Source organism: Solanum verrucosum, unplaced genomic scaffold (genome assembly GCF_900185275.1).
Source record: "Solanum verrucosum unplaced genomic scaffold, falcon-dt-bn FXZP01000049.1, whole genome shotgun sequence".
NCBI classification, from domain to species: domain Eukaryota; kingdom Viridiplantae; phylum Streptophyta; class Magnoliopsida; order Solanales; family Solanaceae; genus Solanum; species Solanum verrucosum.
Window position 1 is genome coordinate 2,575,324 of NW_026020221.1, and position 17,427 is coordinate 2,592,750.

The following is a 17,427-nucleotide window of genomic DNA, read 5'->3' on the forward strand; positions in this document are numbered from 1 at the left end:
AAGAGGGACTATGCTTCATATACTATTTTTCTTTCACCTTTCTTCAGGTAGTAGTGGAAAGAGGAAAATATAGCACTATGAAATCTAAATTTGGCCAATCAAAAAGATAAGTAAGTCCATGTAAGTATATTCCTAAAAGATTCAACAACTTTTGCGACGAGGAGAGAAAAAAGATTAATTACATTAAAAGTAAAACTTTTGCCAAAGGTTTAAAATATTATAATAAACTATAAATTTAGGTCTAAAATTTTCCATTATGTATTTAATTAACTCAAAAATGAATGTGTGTAATATTAAATTTAGTGATGAATTAAAGAGGTATCAAATTTATACCAGACGCCACTATCAAAGAAGAAAAATATTAGGACGAGGAATCGTTAGCCAATTGGATTGTGAAAGTGCATAAAATAAACGCAATTGATGGCATCTCCGTTTTCTTGATTAAAAAGTCAATACAAGAGAGCAGAAGTGTCATTTCTGGAACACGAAGCAAAACCCAGCTTCAAACACCTGTTAAGCTTATTCGGCTATCTTTGATTGTGTTAATAAAAGAAGGAGGCAATGGGATCAATGTTCAGTTCACCTCAGTTTACCAAAGAACAAATGGAGATCACTCTTACCAAAGCCAAGCAGATCGTTTCCTCTAATCCTGTTGTTGTATTCAGGTCTATATTCCTCTCTCTCTCTCTATCTAATTTTCTGAATTTTTTATTTTTAATTTGTTTATAGTAGTCAAAAGAGAATTATTTTTTACTTGGGTTTTATGTTTATTGGGGAATATGAACGGGTTTCGTGTAATTTGGTCAATTCTTATTTGTTGCAAAGATTTGGGACGTCAAGAGCTTTCAATTTTGTCTAGCTTTGGTTTTGTAATTCAAGATGAGATGGAGTTTTCCAATCCTACACTCAAAATTAAAACTGTGCTTCTCTGATAGTATGTGTTTGTCTGTAACCCAATAAGAATCCGGGGAGGGGCAAAGCTATGTATAGCTAGGGGTTCAATTTGTGGAAAAATTACACTGGCAAATATAGTAAAAACGAATTTTCTTGGTTGTTTGAAACTCCCCCACATGATGGAGGATTCTAGTGTAGTCGCAAAGGCAATTCAAACTACGGATTTTTGGTTGTTTGGATCTTTCTCATATGAGAGGGGATTCTAGCGTAGTGGCAAAGGGGTTCAAAAATACTGATTTTTGGTTCTTCAAATTCTAGTGTAGTGGCAAAGGGTTCAAAAATTATGGTTTTTGGTTGTTTGAATCTCCCTTACGTCAGAGGGGATTCTAGTGTAGTGGCAAAGGGGTTCAAAAATTTTGATTTTGGTTGTTTGAATCTACCTCACATGAGAGAGGGAGGATTCTAGTGTAGTGGCGAAGGGGGTTCAAAAGTTGTTTTAGGTTACAGCTCCGTAAATTCCTGGTGCCACCATTGGGAATAGAAACATGATGGACCGGGGTGATAGATGTCAAGTTTTGTTAAAGAATATTGTTGTAACATTTTCTTCTCTCTGTAATCTGTCATGATAGTTGTTCCAAGTATTGTAATATCAGAATAAGTCTTCATTGTATAAGGTTGCAAGTCATTTCTTTAACCTTCACAAAACATGTAATTGTTTTGAATGAGCTCCCTGTCTCTCATTTATGACATGATGTTTATGCTTATTAACGCCATATGCTTGCTTTTCTTCATGCAGTAAAACATACTGCGGATATTGCACGAGGGTGAAGCAACTTCTTTCCCAGCTTGGTGCTACTTTTAAAGTTATTGAACTTGACCAGGAAAGTGAGTGACTCCCCATTTCAATTGCTTCCAAGTGCTTTATATAACCCTTATTCCACCTCCTTGCTGCAAAAAATGTGTTTTCTTACCCTAGATGTAGTTTTATTGTCATGAAGCAAAAAAATATCCTCTTTTGCTTTGGTCATCTATTTTTTTGTATAGAAAGATTGACATTCAGCAACGAAAAAAAACCTTGAAAATTTCTATTAGGTGATTAGTTTCAATAGTCCAAGGAAGACTAATACATTTTATAGAATGTGCATGCTGATTCCTTATAGTAGGTATTTTTGGGATTATGAAGCAAGGTTCGAATTTCAACAGAGGCAAAAAAGTACTCCCACCATTTCAACTAATGTGTCTTACCTTCTTATTTATTGATCTATTTCAAAAAGATGTCTCTTTCCTTTATTTAGTAAATTTTCAATTTCAACATTCTCATTTACACCCCTAATTACAGTCCCTTATAAGGATGACAGAGAACAATAGATGTCTAACACCACAAAATTCAAAAGATAATTTTGGTGTGCGCTGTAAACAGTTTTAGTAGAAATAACAAAATTCAGAACTCTTCTTGACATTGTTAATAGTTTGTGCACAATGCCATTTGCCTGAACCTACCTAAATCATGGTGGACAAACCTAAGACCTAGGTTGGTGAGGGGCATCAGATCTTGATTGAGTAGGAATTATGCATCTGAATAGTTGTGGTGAGGTGTGAGCAAGCTGACCAGACCTCACAATTATACAAAAAAATGAATTTGGTTCTGGAAGTACATAGAAGCACTAGAACTAGTTTGATCGAGAGATCTGTGTTGCTATAACATGTTTGGTTGCTCATGTCTTCTAATAGATATATCTCGAACTTTGTGGCTTTGTTTTATCTTTGCTCAAAGAGTTCCTGACCCCCCTACAGTTGCTCAAAAAGGCTGTGCTTAATTAGTTCCTCCCATCCTTGTTTCTTGGAGCATATATTATAGCTATGAGAGTTCTCTTTGTGATCTGAAGGTGACGGAGATGAGGTACAACAAGCATTACTAGAATGGACTAGGCAGAGGACTGTGCCTAACGTGTTTATTGGGGGAGAACATGTTGGTGGCTGCGACAGTAAGAATCATCAACTTATCCTCTTTATCTTTCATATATTTTCCTTAAAACTTGCCTGCAGCAGCTGTGGCATTTGTTTCTTGTCGTGTAGGCGTATTAGAGAAGCATCAACAGGGAAAGCTACTTCCCATGCTGAAGGATGCCGCTGCTATTCCCAACAATCCTGCCAAAGTCTAGAAAACAGTAGTTGTTAAGCTGACAATAAAAATGAAGTTGAGAGTGCTGTAACTTAACTGCCTCCTCTCCTCTAGTTTGGGTTGTTTAATAAGACGTTGGATTTCAAGTTCCTTTTTCTGTTCTTCCCTTGCCTCAGTCTCCTAAACATTTCCTTTTAGTACCTATTTTCCATTTTTAACTTGCCATCTGTTCCGTTGGGAAATATATATTGTAGATTCGCGTGTTTCCGGCAAGAGTAAATTTGTCACTTGTGTCTATTTCTTCCTTTACTAATTCACAATGGAGAAGATGATCTGAACTTGCATTTAAACATGAAAGAACTTGTAATTTGTGATAAGAAATGAGTAAAAATTACTAGTATAGTTAATCTAACAATAATGATTTTGTCAAAGATAAGAGAGGTTAGTGTATGTTGAATATTATATCTTCTATGCCTTTTTAGAATCGAATCATATTCCAACAAAGCACATGATTTTATCTTTGGGCTTAGACTCAAGTTACTCTTCTTTCACCTGGAGCATTAATTCTCCATGTTTTTAGTATTGGTATTATTTGTCTACAATAAATTGATATATTCTAGAAAACAAAGACAATTTTTTTAATTTACTCATAATAATTTTTTTGACTGTACAAAACAAGGAACAATCTTTTTCTCATCTTCTCTAATAGAGTGGTGTATCTATTAAAAAATTAAAATTAAGCCCAAAGATAAGGTATCATTTTGGACCATTACATTTCAGATAGATCTCCGATTCGAGAATCAAGGGTTTTCTTCCATAGCTTGAGATAGATTTAGGCAATGGCACGAAGGATGCCTGATTGGTCGGAACTTCAAGATGATTTGCTTGCTTTCATAGCTAGGCGTTTGAATCTGATTGAAGATTACTCAAGTTTCCGAACTGTCTGCAAATCCTGGCACTCTGCAGCTACTAAGAACAATTTTAGCAGTGACCTACCTAGAGTTCCATGGCTGATGTTAGCTGAAGAGGAAGACAACACAGATGGAAGTTCCTGTCGAAAGTTCTTCAGCCTCTATAATGGCATGATTTTGAAGAAGAAGATCCCAAAAGCTAGCAGACAAAAATGTATGGAGTCTATGGGTTGGCTTATCACAATCGGAGAAGATGAGGGTGAAGTTAGTCTATTACATCCTTTCTCCGGTGTTCGGATCGAATTGCCCCATCAAAATACCACCGAAGATTATAGAAGACGCCAGACGGGCAACCTATGTACTTTTTTTAATAGAGCAGTTTTGTCAGCTAGTCCTTCACATACATCCGATTACATCCTCATGGTCATTGATGGAGGCAAAGGTTATATCAGTTTTTGGAAACCAGGAGATTTGAGATGGAACAGGATTATCTTGGACCAAAGCATTCACCCTGCTGCAAGTGGTCTTGATGTGGTATATTTTAATGGCTACTTTTATGGCGTAGATCGATTGGGCCGCATCATAGTTTGTGATGTTTCTGGCTCTCAATCCAGTAGAAGTCATATGGTAGCTAAGATACCATTTGATCTTCTTGAAGTTGCAGAACAATTGTACATCCTAGAATCACTAGGATCATTATTTGTAGTTTTGCGCAATGGAGTCCATCTAAGGTACTTCCGAGATGATTGCGACAGGATTCCACTTACCTTCATACGTTTTGAAGATGAAGATGGAGAGGAAGACCTAACATATGGAACAACAGATTTTCGTGTTTTCCAGGTTGATTTAGCTTCTGGCAAAGTGACAGAAACCAGGGAATTAGGGGACAGAGCTTTTTTGTGGGTTATAATGCTTCTCTTTCAGTCCAAGCTTCTAAATTTCCAGGAATCAAGCCCAATCATATTTATTTTACAGATCATTATTTTGGATCATACCTAGCCTATGAAGAAGGAGGAGGGTTTGACATGGGGGTGTTCAACTTAGCAGAAGGAAGTATCCAGCCGCATTACAAGGGTGTTTCCCTGAGTCGTATTAGTCCTCCAACTTGGGTCACACCAACTCTATATTGAGTTAGACACCTTCCTTTATTTACTCTATTTATTATGCTGCTGTATGTTCTTGTTTTACCATGATAGTGAGTAGTGACTATTTTTAAACAATTACAGCCTCCAGATGAGTGATATATCATGTATGTTCTCAGATAATTTGATTACAGATACTCCCATTAGTTGTTATACTTCCTTGCTTCCAATTATGTTGTGTTGGAATGCGAGCACTAAGCAAATAAATTAATTATAATTAATAGTCACTGCCTTATCGCCAAAGAAAACAATTAACAAGAATTTAAGCAAAGAAACTGTGAAAATAAGGTATTATAGCCTATTACAATGTGCAAATAGGGAAAAATCATGATTTCAAAGGGGTTTAAATATCATGATTTTGCTGCAACAGCTGCTTCTTTCTCTAATCTGTCACGATAGTTCCAAATATTGTAATATCAGAATAGTCTTCATTGTATAAGGTTGCAAACTGTTTCTTTTAAACCTTCATTGACCATGTTAATTTACTTTTTATCTACCGCGCAAAGCGGTTAGATTCACTAGTTTTGATTTGTATAATGAGGTCGAAAGTGCCCAAAACATGTGTTTTACAAATATGAATTGAAATGTACAATGTTAAACGGTTAGAAGATTTAACGCTCTCAAATATTTTTGGCGTTGCAATTACCAATGCAATAGATCAGCTTTTAAGTTTCCAATTTTTCATTCTAACTTCTTGAGTTTGGTATATAACTTTGTCTAATATTTTAGAACTTCAAATTAATTTTGTCTAATATTTTATAACTACAAATTAAATTAATCAAATTTTCATATTAGTAATTAATATTTTTCATAACAAGATCTAAGGTAGCAAGTATATCACAAACACATAATTAGCATCTTATTAACTTGTAATAACTCTTTTGGATATAAATAAGTATTACTACTAGTAAATGTTCATCATGAAATTACATATTTTACATTTTATAATAATAATAATATCATGGCTATAAAGTATAATTAAGAAAATAAGAAACTCAAAACTAACTTTTTTTCATACTTGAATTTTTGTTTTATAACTTCATAGATAAAATATAATTTAAAAAATAAAAATACAATGATATGAGAATTTACTGTATCATTAGATCCATTGACAATCAAAATACATTGTTACATGCTCCGCATTGGTAACTTTTGAATTATCATTTTATATCTTTCCAAATAAGTACAATTAAGAAAATGAGAAAGAGTATGATAGTTAAGAAATTCAAAAACAAAATGAGACTAACTTACTGGTGTACCATAACATATGTCAGATACATCTAAAAATGTTATTGCATATTTTACCTTGGTTATGGTGTGCTACAAGGATAACACTTGGGGTGGGATTAGGCAGAGCATATTAAATTGGGGCAAGTGAATTGGCATAACATATCCAGATTCTATTATTATTAATAGGGATAACACTTATGCTACTTTGAGTATATATGGGTTGTGCCCTGGTGGATGAAGACCCAGATTCTGTTACTATTTTTTCATTGGACAACATTCCACATGAGCCAAAGTAGGATATTGTCCATTGTGAACATTTTGGGTATATTAAAATACATGGATTTTCTTTATACAAGCAACACTATCAAAATAAGCAAAAAAATAATAATACTGTATATACAAGTTAAAATAATTTAAAAAATATATATATTAAAATTTTAAATATGATTTGCAAAATTCTTATATTTTGCATTGATCATATAATCACGAAGAGACTAGGATATTCCGATTACATGTAGTGCATAATAAATAGAGAGAAAACTATGATATTTTTGCTAGGTACACAGTTGTAGATGAAATCCTTCCAAACATTGAAATTTGAAGCCCGCATTTACAGAAGAAGCACATCTTTTATTTCGCAAAAAGTTTAAAAAGATTTGGAGCCCTTGTGAATTTAAAAAGAAGCACTTCTTTAATTTCATAAAAAGTTTAAAAAGATTAGATCATTGAAGAAATTTTGATAATGCCAAAACGATTATGGGAAAGAAGTTGAGGATGATCTTAAAAAGATTAGATCGACAAGAAATTTTGATAATAAAAATAATGAATATGTGAAAGTTGGGATAAATGGGATAGGGTCGGGCTGAACCTAAATAGGACAATGTCTTAAACGGGCAAGAAAAAACCTTAGCAGAAATAGACTTAACCTGCCCCGTCTCGCCCCGTTGTCATCCCTAATGTGCTGCAAAATTCGTTGAACACTAAAAAACATTCTCACATAACACATCTATCATAACATTAAATAATTTAATTTTAATCAGATTGAGAATAGCTTTAAAATTAGATTTTTGAGTTGGAGTAAGAAGAAATGGATAGATAAGAGGAAAAATACTAGTGATTAGCAGGGGCAGATTTAAGAAAGATTATGTGGTGGGACGTGATACTGCTTCCTCGATTTTTTTTACAATATATATATATATATATATATATATATATATATGGTTAAAAGGAAAAAACAGATAAAAAAGATATATACTACAAGGTGACACTTCTTAAGTAAAAGTTGTATGTAGCTCCCTCCACGGTCCCACGAAGATCTCTACGTACTTGTCCAGGATAAGTGAGATCTTCGGCCTGCGTGCCTGGAAGGTCACAGAGAATTGACCTATTCATAGAGTGATCCTATGATCGATATAGGATAACGGCTCACGCTTTTTTAATGATCCTTTTTATGGTTATGCCGGCAATGATAGGTGGATTTGGTAATTGGTCTGTTCCAATTCTGATAGGTCGTTGGGGGTTCCTTTTCCTCAACCAATTCGATTGTGTTAGCCTTGGTCTAACATTTTCAGTTGGTAAGTCTTTGAATTTCTAAAATTAAGGTTGCAGGCTCAAATTTGCACAACCTGATACCGCTGACGAAAAATTTTGTGTACGGTAATTAGGTTCCTAACGTCAACTAGGCACTAATGAATTAGTTGCAAATTCTTTTTTAACCAGAAACGAATAATAACAGTGTGTAATCTCAAAATTTATTTTTCAAGTATTATGCGGCGTTGTTAATATTGGGCATTTAGTTATCTCATTATTTTTCTACTTTGATTATCTAATTGAAAAAGGGAAAAAAGCTCTTGTTCTAAGAATTGGTGATATTTTCTCAACGTTTCTTTTTTTATCAAATTCAATAGCAGTAACAACTCCAAAATTGCGAATGGAATTATTGAAGATATATCAATGAAATTGTCAAAATATATGCTCTTTTGGCTTGTAATAAGATTAGGAATGAACAAGCATGAAAATCGAGTAGTTTTCTTGTAGTGAGGCATTGATGAGTAAAATGCAAAAAGACTTGCGTTAATTCACATATATAAAATTCTTTCTCTATAAATGAAGTTCAGTTGTGTTTTGATATTTTAAAAAGACATAATACATCAATGTACTCTTTTAATTTGATTTCATTTCATATTTATGTCCTCTAATTTTAGGTGTATACAAATAAATATTTAAACTTGTATAAATTTGAACAAATAAATACACGCGTTCTCAAGTAAACACTTAAACTTTATATAAATTTAAACAAACAGATACACGCGTCCTATGTGACATCCTACACAACAATTTTTATTTTACGTGATATCCTATGTGTATTATGTCACGAGTAACATTTGTTATATCTTTGGAGATGATGATCTGAACTTGTATACGAGTAATAACTTAAAATTTGTGAAAAGAAATGAGTAAAAAATAGTATAGTTAATCTCACAATAATGATGTCAAAGAAAATAGAGTTTAGTGTACGTTAAATATATTATAATTGGTTGAATGGTAAAACAAAACATTCTTCTATACCTTTCTAGAATCAAATCCTATTCTAACAAAGCAGATAATTTTATCTTTCCGTCTAGACTCAAAGTCGTTCTTGTTCATTCCCATGGAGCATTAATCATCCATGTTTATAATATTTGTGAAGTTTATCCTCAAACTTGTCTTTTCTTTTTGAGATTGAAAGATTCATTATGTCTACGAAATTTTCTTTTATTACAACGTTATTTATATATAAAAAAAAGATATAATTTTAAAAATAAGATAGTTTTTTTTTTATTTAGCTATAATAAAATCTTTTAAATAGTATAAAACAAGAAACATTCTTCTTCTTACCTTCTTATCTATTTATGAAATTTTCCCTTCTAACTAGCTAGGTTTTCTTCCTTTAGCTTGATTACTTGAAATAGTTTCCGGCAATGGCACAAAATATGCCTGATTGGTCTGAACTTCAACCTGAGTTGCTTGCTCTCATAGCTAGGCGTTTGAATCTGATTGAAGATTACTCCATTTTCCGTACTGTCTGCAAATCCTGGCACTCTGCAGCTACTAAGAACAATTTTAACAGTGACCTGCCTAGAGTTCCATGGCTGATGTTGGCTGAGGAGGATGGCAGTTCCTCCTGCCGAAAATTCTTCAGCCTCTATAATGGCATGATTCTGAAGAAGAGGATCCCGAAAGCTAGCAGAAAACTATGTATGGAGTCTCTGGGTTGGCTTATTACAGTCGGAGAAGATGAGGGTGAAGTTAGTCTATTACATCCCTTTTCCGGTGTTCAGATCGAATTGCCCCATCAAAATTCTACCGCAGATTACAGTGGACGCCGGACCGGCAACCAATGTACCTTTTTTAAGAAAGCAGTTCTGTCAGCTAGTCCTTCTCATACATCCGACTACATTCTCATGGTCATTGATGGAGGTTATATCAAGTTTTGGAAACGAGGAGATTTGAGATGGAACAAGATTATCTTGGATCTAGGCACTCGCTCACCACGTTTTGCACGTGGTCGTGATTTGGTATATTTTAATGGCTACTTTTATTCAGTAGATTGTTTGGGCCGCATCATAGTTTATGATGTTGCTGGCCCTCAATACCCTAGAAGTCTATTGGTTGCTCAGATACCATTCGGTCACAGAGGTTTTGTAGGGGAATTGTACATCCTAGAATCACTAGAATCATTATTTGTAGTTTCGCGCAAGGGAGTCCATCTAAGGTACTTCAGAGATGGAACAACAGATTTTCGTGTTTTCCAGGTTGATTTAGCTTCTGGCAAAGGGACAGAAACCAGGGAATTAGGGGACAGAGCATTTTTTGTGGGTTATAATGCTTCTATTTCAGTCCAAGCTTCTCAATTTCCAGGAATCAAGCCAAATCATATTTATTTTACAGATCATTATTTGGGATCATACCAAACCTTTGAAGAAGGAGGAGGCTTGGACATGGGGGTGTTCAACTTAGCAGATGGAAGTATCCAGCCGCATTACAACGGTGTTTCCCTGAGTCGTATTAGTCCTCCAACTTGGGTCACACCAACTCTATATTGAGTCAGACACCCTCCTTTATTTACTCTATTTATTATGCTGTATGTTCTTGTTTGACCATGATTGTGACTATGTTTTAAACAATTACGACCTCCATATGAGTGATATAGCTTCTCAGAAAAAAGTAGGAAAAAAAAACATGGTCAAGTAGTTGAAAGTGAATTATTGATGTAACCATTGTTCATTTTAAAAATTCAAGTTGATTGAAGTGTCTTCTATTCTCGCTTTGATTTCGAATATTTAACCACTATACGCGTTTCTCAATCTTGATCTTCCACAAATTTGGAACCTGTAATGTTCAATGTGGTACTTTCCATCAACTTCCAAGCAGAAAGTGGACCAACACGAAGAGCTGATTCCTCCACCCTCTACAAAACAGAGAACAAATACAGTAAACTTATCTAGTTTTTATTCAAATAAACACCGAGGAAGAATCCTTACGTTGGACACATGTATCCACAGATCAAGTGTCCTCAGAGCTTGCCAGAAAACAGTGTGTCACGAGCTAATGACACTCCTTCGGTCAGATTTTTAACATGTCCACTGACCAGTAAAGCTGCTGTTGCATTTAGTGTCTGCTAATAGTTTAACATAGTGTGTGAGAAGTTGGGAAAGAAAGTCGTTAAGCATTGAAACGAGCTCAATAGTTGCTTCATAAGATGTGTATGCACCAATTAGAGTAACACGGTAAGGAGATTTAGGTATAGCAGGATAAGACTTACAAATGCATCAGCAATCAACCCTTTTTCTCCTGAGAGCACACATCTAAGCATCTCGGCGTTGTATTATGGACCTCCACCTCTCAGGCTTTCAAGAGTGCAGCGAGGGATGCCAAAGTCCACTAGAGAGAGACAATCTTGAAAAACTACTGAAAAATGTTAACTGGTTCTGATATTGACAAGTTACTTACATGGATCGAAAGAGAATTTCTCAATTTTATCTGGAGTAACGTGACATCAAGGACTAATCCAGGACCTGTAGAATTACCTCATTATTATGAACAGATTGTGACTTAACAGATTTACTTTCTTTTTAGTAAGTTACACTTAAAAGGATTTACTATAATTGCAACAGGGAACAATACCAAGAGGACTCATCTCATCTAGACCTTCCGAATGAACAACAACCAGTGCTCTTTTCATGAAAAACCTTTCGACTGCTTTAGCCATTTTTGTCGACCTAAAGAAAGGACGTGTTGATTACAAAATAGATCTACATAACACTTGGCACAACCACTGGAACAAGTCGAACAACTATGAACTAGAAGTCAAAACAGAGAAGATGAGAAGAATTAGCACCTCAATATTCAGAATGATGTGTACAAGATTCTTATAACCACATACTCGGAGCTTTATCGTGACAGTGTAATTGGAAGTTGAAAATTTACCAGGTTTCCTTTGTAAACTCCAACTACAGCAAAAGGCACTCTTGCTGGATTTAACATGGGTCCAAGGATGTTGAATACAGTCTTTACTTCCAGCTTTTTCCTAATAGGTCTAACAATCTTCATTGCCGGATGGTAGATTGGAGCCATCATGAAATCTATTCCAGCCTGAGCTACACACTCTTTTACCTCCTGAACCCAGTAACATTGACAAATAACCAGCATCATCAAATTAGAAAATCAAAGATAATGAGTAATTCTACTGATCCATAGGCTATAGGACAGTTTTTAGTTAATTCTTGACTAGTAAGAAAGCACGATGATCTTAGGCTGCCTATAATTTCTTTTAAAGGTTATATTTTTATCAATTTGAGGAATTTCGTATACAAGCAGTTGTTCACAACAAATTTTCGTAGGCGCTGATTGAAGAAGCACAAAGCTCTATCGATCAGTATGGAGATGTGGGAACTACTACTGATTCTTTCTGGTGTTTTTTCTTTTCTATCATCCTCATGCTTTCTCTTTCTTGTCTTTTTTCCAATTGATTCAATATTAGTATATGTTGTATAATTTGGGTTCTACCGAAATTTTACTTCGAAAATATGTCTATAAAATATCTAATTTAGTGAAGAGAGGCGACAACCGACAACTAATTGGATTGTATGAAAGATGTACCAATGTTATTAGTCGGTTACCACTCCGAAAGAAATTAAAACTTCAAAAATCTACACAATTTGGCATGTCAATCTCACCACTTAATTAAGTTAATAAGAACATATCACGTTAAGTTTTACATTTTGCATAAGTTAATGCATTGGAACTAGTGAACAATGTATACGTATTGCTTATAGAATAAAAAGGCCTAAATTGAGACAAAGGTGGAAATTGCAATAAGAATAAGCAGGTTTATATTTAGTTGCAAAATCTTAAATTATACAGTAACTTGAAGAATCAAGTTTTCTCTATATGTGTACATACATAACAATTACTAACATACAATCAATTTCTTCATTCTTCATACAAAACTTGAGATGATGCAACATTGATATAAGTTGCACTTATATGTTCTTCTGGTAAACACATTTGAACTACGTCTCTGTCTTCTTTGGATCAATCAAACACTAGAAAGCGACTTTTTCCCTACAGTCCAAGTGTGGCGGAGAGCTTCCAGATGGCAATACATTCAACAAGTCCTACATATTATCAGAGCAGGATTCATGTTAACAAACTAAATCAGTTTTCAAATATTTAACATTTGTTAGTGCATACCATACCTGTTAGTGCATCCATTAACGACCAAGTTCTTCTGTGCGAAGCTGAGTGGACTGCACAAAATGTTCAATTTGTTAAACATGTGTGATGCAGAACTTGGAGTAATATTTTGACTCTCGAGAAGCAAAAAATTCAACATAGATTAAGAGGAAGGGAAATGTGTATGATCAATCACCTGAATCACAATTGGAAGTAGAATTCCATGATCCACACATACACAAACTGCTAAAATCATTAACATCATAGCCACAAGATCCTCCTGTTGCCTCACAAGCTTTACAAAATGAGTCATCTCCTTCAACTGAATACTTCACTCTTATCCCATAAGACCATCCATGAGGTCCATCCACTCTCAATGGAGCTAAACTATAAGCACTACTATACCCTTGACAACTAAGTTTAGTCAAATTAATAGCCTTAATAGCTTCAAACGAAACTGCACAACAATCAGGTGGACCTGATCCATACACTACCCCCACTTTTTTTGGCCCAATAATATCCCAGCCCGTAAATTCCTGGTGCCACCATTGGGAATAGAAACATGATGGACCGGGGTGATAGATGTCAAGTTTTGTTAAAGAATATTGTTGTAACATTTTCTTCTCTCTGTAATCTGTCATGATAGTTGTTCCAAGTATTGTAATATCAGAATAAGTCTTCATTGTATAAGGTTGCAAGTCATTTCTTTAACCTTCACAAAACATGTAATTGTTTTGAATGAGCTCCCTGTCTCTCATTTATGACATGATGTTTATGCTTATTAACGCCATATGCTTGCTTTTCTTCATGCAGTAAAACATACTGCGGATATTGCACGAGGGTGAAGCAACTTCTTTCCCAGCTTGGTGCTACTTTTAAAGTTATTGAACTTGACCAGGAAAGTGAGTGACTCCCCATTTCAATTGCTTCCAAGTGCTTTATATAACCCTTATTCCACCTCCTTGCTGCAAAAAATGTGTTTTCTTACCCTAGATGTAGTTTTATTGTCATGAAGCAAAAAAATATCCTCTTTTGCTTTGGTCATCTATTTTTTTGTATAGAAAGATTGACATTCAGCAACGAAAAAAAACCTTGAAAATTTCTATTAGGTGATTAGTTTCAATAGTCCAAGGAAGACTAATACATTTATAGAATGTGCATGCTGATTCCTTATAGTAGGTATTTTTGGGATTATGAAGCAAGGTTCGAATTTCAACAGAGGCAAAAAAGTACTCCCACCATTTCAACTAATGTGTCTTACCTTCTTATTTATTGATCTATTTCAAAAAGATGTCTCTTTCCTTTATTTAGTAAATTTTCAATTTCAACATTCTCATTTACACCCCTAATTACAGTCCCTTATAAGGATGACAGAGAACAATAGATGTCTAACACCACAAAATTCAAAAGATAATTTTGGTGTGCGCTGTAAACAGTTTTAGTAGAAATAACAAAATTCAGAACTCTTCTTGACATTGTTAATAGTTTGTGCACAATGCCATTTGCCTGAACCTACCTAAATCATGGTGGACAAACCTAAGACCTAGGTTGGTGAGGGGCATCAGATCTTGATTGAGTAGGAATTATGCATCTGAATAGTTGTGGTGAGGTGTGAGCAAGCTGACCAGACCTCACAATTATACAAAAAAATGAATTTGGTTCTGGAAGTACATAGAAGCACTAGAACTAGTTTGATCGAGAGATCTGTGTGCTATAACATGTTTGGTTGCTCATGTCTTCTAATAGATATATCTCGAACTTTGTGGCTTTGTTTTATCTTTGCTCAAAGAGTTCCTGACCCCCCTACAGTTGCTCAAAAAGGCTGTGCTTAATTAGTTCCTCCCATCCTTGTTTCTTGGAGCATATATTATAGCTATGAGAGTTCTCTTTGTGATCTGAAGGTGACGGAGATGAGGTACAACAAGCATTACTAGAATGGACTAGGCAGAGGACTGTGCCTAACGTGTTTATTGGGGGAGAACATGTTGGTGGCTGCGACAGTAAGAATCATCAACTTATCCTCTTTATCTTTCATATATTTTCCTTAAAACTTGCCTGCAGCAGCTGTGGCATTTGTTTCTTGTCGTGTAGGCGTATTAGAGAAGCATCAACAGGGAAAGCTACTTCCCATGCTGAAGGATGCCGCTGCTATTCCCAACAATCCTGCCAAAGTCTAGAAAACAGTAGTTGTTAAGCTGACAATAAAAATGAAGTTGAGAGTGCTGTAACTTAACTGCCTCCTCTCCTCTAGTTTGGGGTTGTTTAATAAGACGTTGGATTTCAAGTTCCTTTTTCTGTTCTTCCCTTGCCTCAGTCTCCTAAACATTTCCTTTTAGTACCTATTTCCATTTTTAACTTGCCATCTGTTCCGTTGGGAAATATATATTGTAGATTCGCGTGTTTCCGGCAAGAGTAAATTTGTCACTTGTGTCTATTTCTTCCTTTACTAATTCACAATGGAGAAGATGATCTGAACTTGCATTTAAACATGAAAGAACTTGTAATTTGTGATAAGAAATGAGTAAAAATTACTAGTATAGTTAATCTAACAATAATGATTTTGTCAAAGATAAGAGAGGTTAGTGTATGTTGAATATTATATCTTCTATGCCTTTTTAGAATCGAATCATATTCCAACAAAGCACATGATTTTATCTTTGGGCTTAGACTCAAGTTACTCTTCTTTCACCTGGAGCATTTAATTCTCCATGTTTTTAGTATTGGTATTATTTGTCTACAATAAATTGATATATTCTAGAAAACAAAGACAATTTTTTTAATTTACTCATAATAATTTTTTTGACTGTACAAAACAAGGAACAATCTTTTTCTCATCTTCTCTAATAGAGTGGTGTATCTATTAAAAAATTAAAATTAAGCCCAAAGATAAGGTATCATTTTGGACCATTACATTTCAGATAGATCTCCGATTCGAGAATCAAGGGTTTTCTTCCATAGCTTGAGATAGATTTAGGCAATGGCACGAAGGATGCCTGATTGGTCGGAACTTCAAGATGATTTGCTTGCTTTCATAGCTAGGCGTTTGAATCTGATTGAAGATTACTCAAGTTTCCGAACTGTCTGCAAATCCTGGCACTCTGCAGCTACTAAGAACAATTTTAGCAGTGACCTACCTAGAGTTCCATGGCTGATGTTAGCTGAAGAGGAAGACAACACAGATGGAAGTTCCTGTCGAAAGTTCTTCAGCCTCTATAATGGCATGATTTTGAAGAAGAAGATCCCAAAAGCTAGCAGACAAAAATGTATGGAGTCTATGGGTTGGCTTATCACAATCGGAGAAGATGAGGGTGAAGTTAGTCTATTACATCCTTTCTCCGGTGTTCGGATCGAATTGCCCCATCAAAATACCACCGAAGATTATAGAAGACGCCAGACGGGCAACCTATGTACTTTTTTTAATAGAGCAGTTTTGTCAGCTAGTCCTTCACATACATCCGATTACATCCTCATGGTCATTGATGGAGGCAAAGGTTATATCAGTTTTTTGGAAACCAGGAGATTTGAGATGGAACAGGATTATCTTGGACCAAAGCATTCACCCTGCTGCAAGTGGTCTTGATGTGGTATATTTTAATGGCTACTTTTATGGCGTAGATCGATTGGGCCGCATCATAGTTTGTGATGTTTCTGGCTCTCAATCCAGTAGAAGTCATATGGTAGCTAAGATACCATTTGATCTTCTTGAAGTTGCAGAACAATTGTACATCCTAGAATCACTAGGATCATTATTTGTAGTTTTGCGCAATGGAGTCCATCTAAGGTACTTCCGAGATGATTGCGACAGGATTCCACTTACCTTCATACGTTTTGAAGATGAAGATGGAGAGGAAGACCTAACATATGGAACAACAGATTTTCGTGTTTTCCAGGTTGATTTAGCTTCTGGCAAAGTGACAGAAACCAGGGAATTAGGGGACAGAGCTTTTTTTGTGGGTTATAATGCTTCTCTTTCAGTCCAAGCTTCTAAATTTCCAGGAATCAAGCCCAATCATATTTATTTTACAGATCATTATTTTGGATCATACCTAGCCTATGAAGAAGGAGGAGGGTTTGACATGGGGGTGTTCAACTTAGCAGAAGGAAGTATCCAGCCGCATTACAAGGGTGTTTCCCTGAGTCGTATTAGTCCTCCAACTTGGGTCACACCAACTCTATATTGAGTTAGACACCTTCCTTTATTTACTCTATTTATTATGCTGCTGTATGTTCTTGTTTTACCATGATAGTGAGTAGTGACTATTTTTAAACAATTACAGCCTCCAGATGAGTGATATATCATGTATGTTCTCAGATAATTTGATTACAGATACTCCCATTAGTTGTTATACTTCCTTGCTTCCAATTATGTTGTGTTGGAATGCGAGCACTAAGCAAATAAATTAATTATAAT

General features: G+C 35.1%; 2 protein-coding genes and 2 pseudogenes across 7 annotated transcripts in view; all 4 read left to right on the forward strand.

Moving 5' to 3' along the window:
* The first annotated feature begins 309 nt into the window (after positions 1-309).
* LOC125830945 (glutaredoxin) overlaps positions 310-17,427 on the forward strand; it is a 25,642-nt gene continuing 8,524 nt past the window's right edge. The window contains exons 1-5 of one of the 6 annotated variants that reach the window (XR_007443167.1): positions 416-665; positions 1,691-1,779; positions 2,781-2,879; positions 2,971-3,129; positions 15,268-15,313. Coding sequence is in view for 5 of the 6 variants with exons in the window: in XM_049510132.1 (XP_049366089.1) it covers positions 562-665; positions 1,691-1,779; positions 2,781-2,879; positions 2,971-3,056 (378 nt within the window). In the remaining variant the exon portion in view is untranslated. Of the gene's footprint in view, positions 666-1,690; positions 1,780-2,780; positions 2,880-2,970; positions 3,311-13,829; positions 13,919-14,917; positions 15,017-15,107; positions 15,314-17,427 lie in introns of those variants that run through there. The other 5 variants (XM_049510132.1, XM_049510134.1, XM_049510131.1 and 2 more) reach the window with 5 other exon arrangements.
* On the forward strand, positions 3,856-5,058 carry LOC125830938 (probable F-box protein At1g65740; annotated as a pseudogene).
* Positions 9,221-10,384, forward strand: LOC125830941 (F-box protein At2g17690-like). Its single transcript, XM_049510128.1, has one exon. It carries the CDS (start codon positions 9,260-9,262, stop codon positions 10,382-10,384), a length of 1,125 nt encoding a protein of 374 aa, XP_049366085.1. The 5' UTR covers positions 9,221-9,259.
* Positions 15,936-17,198, forward strand: LOC125830937 (probable F-box protein At1g65740; annotated as a pseudogene).

Bases quoted from the DNA above. Each gene is read 5' to 3' on its own strand.
- LOC125830941 (XM_049510128.1), top strand. From the start codon at position 9,260: ATGGCACAAAATATGCCTGATTGGTCTGAACTTCAACCTGAGTTGCTT.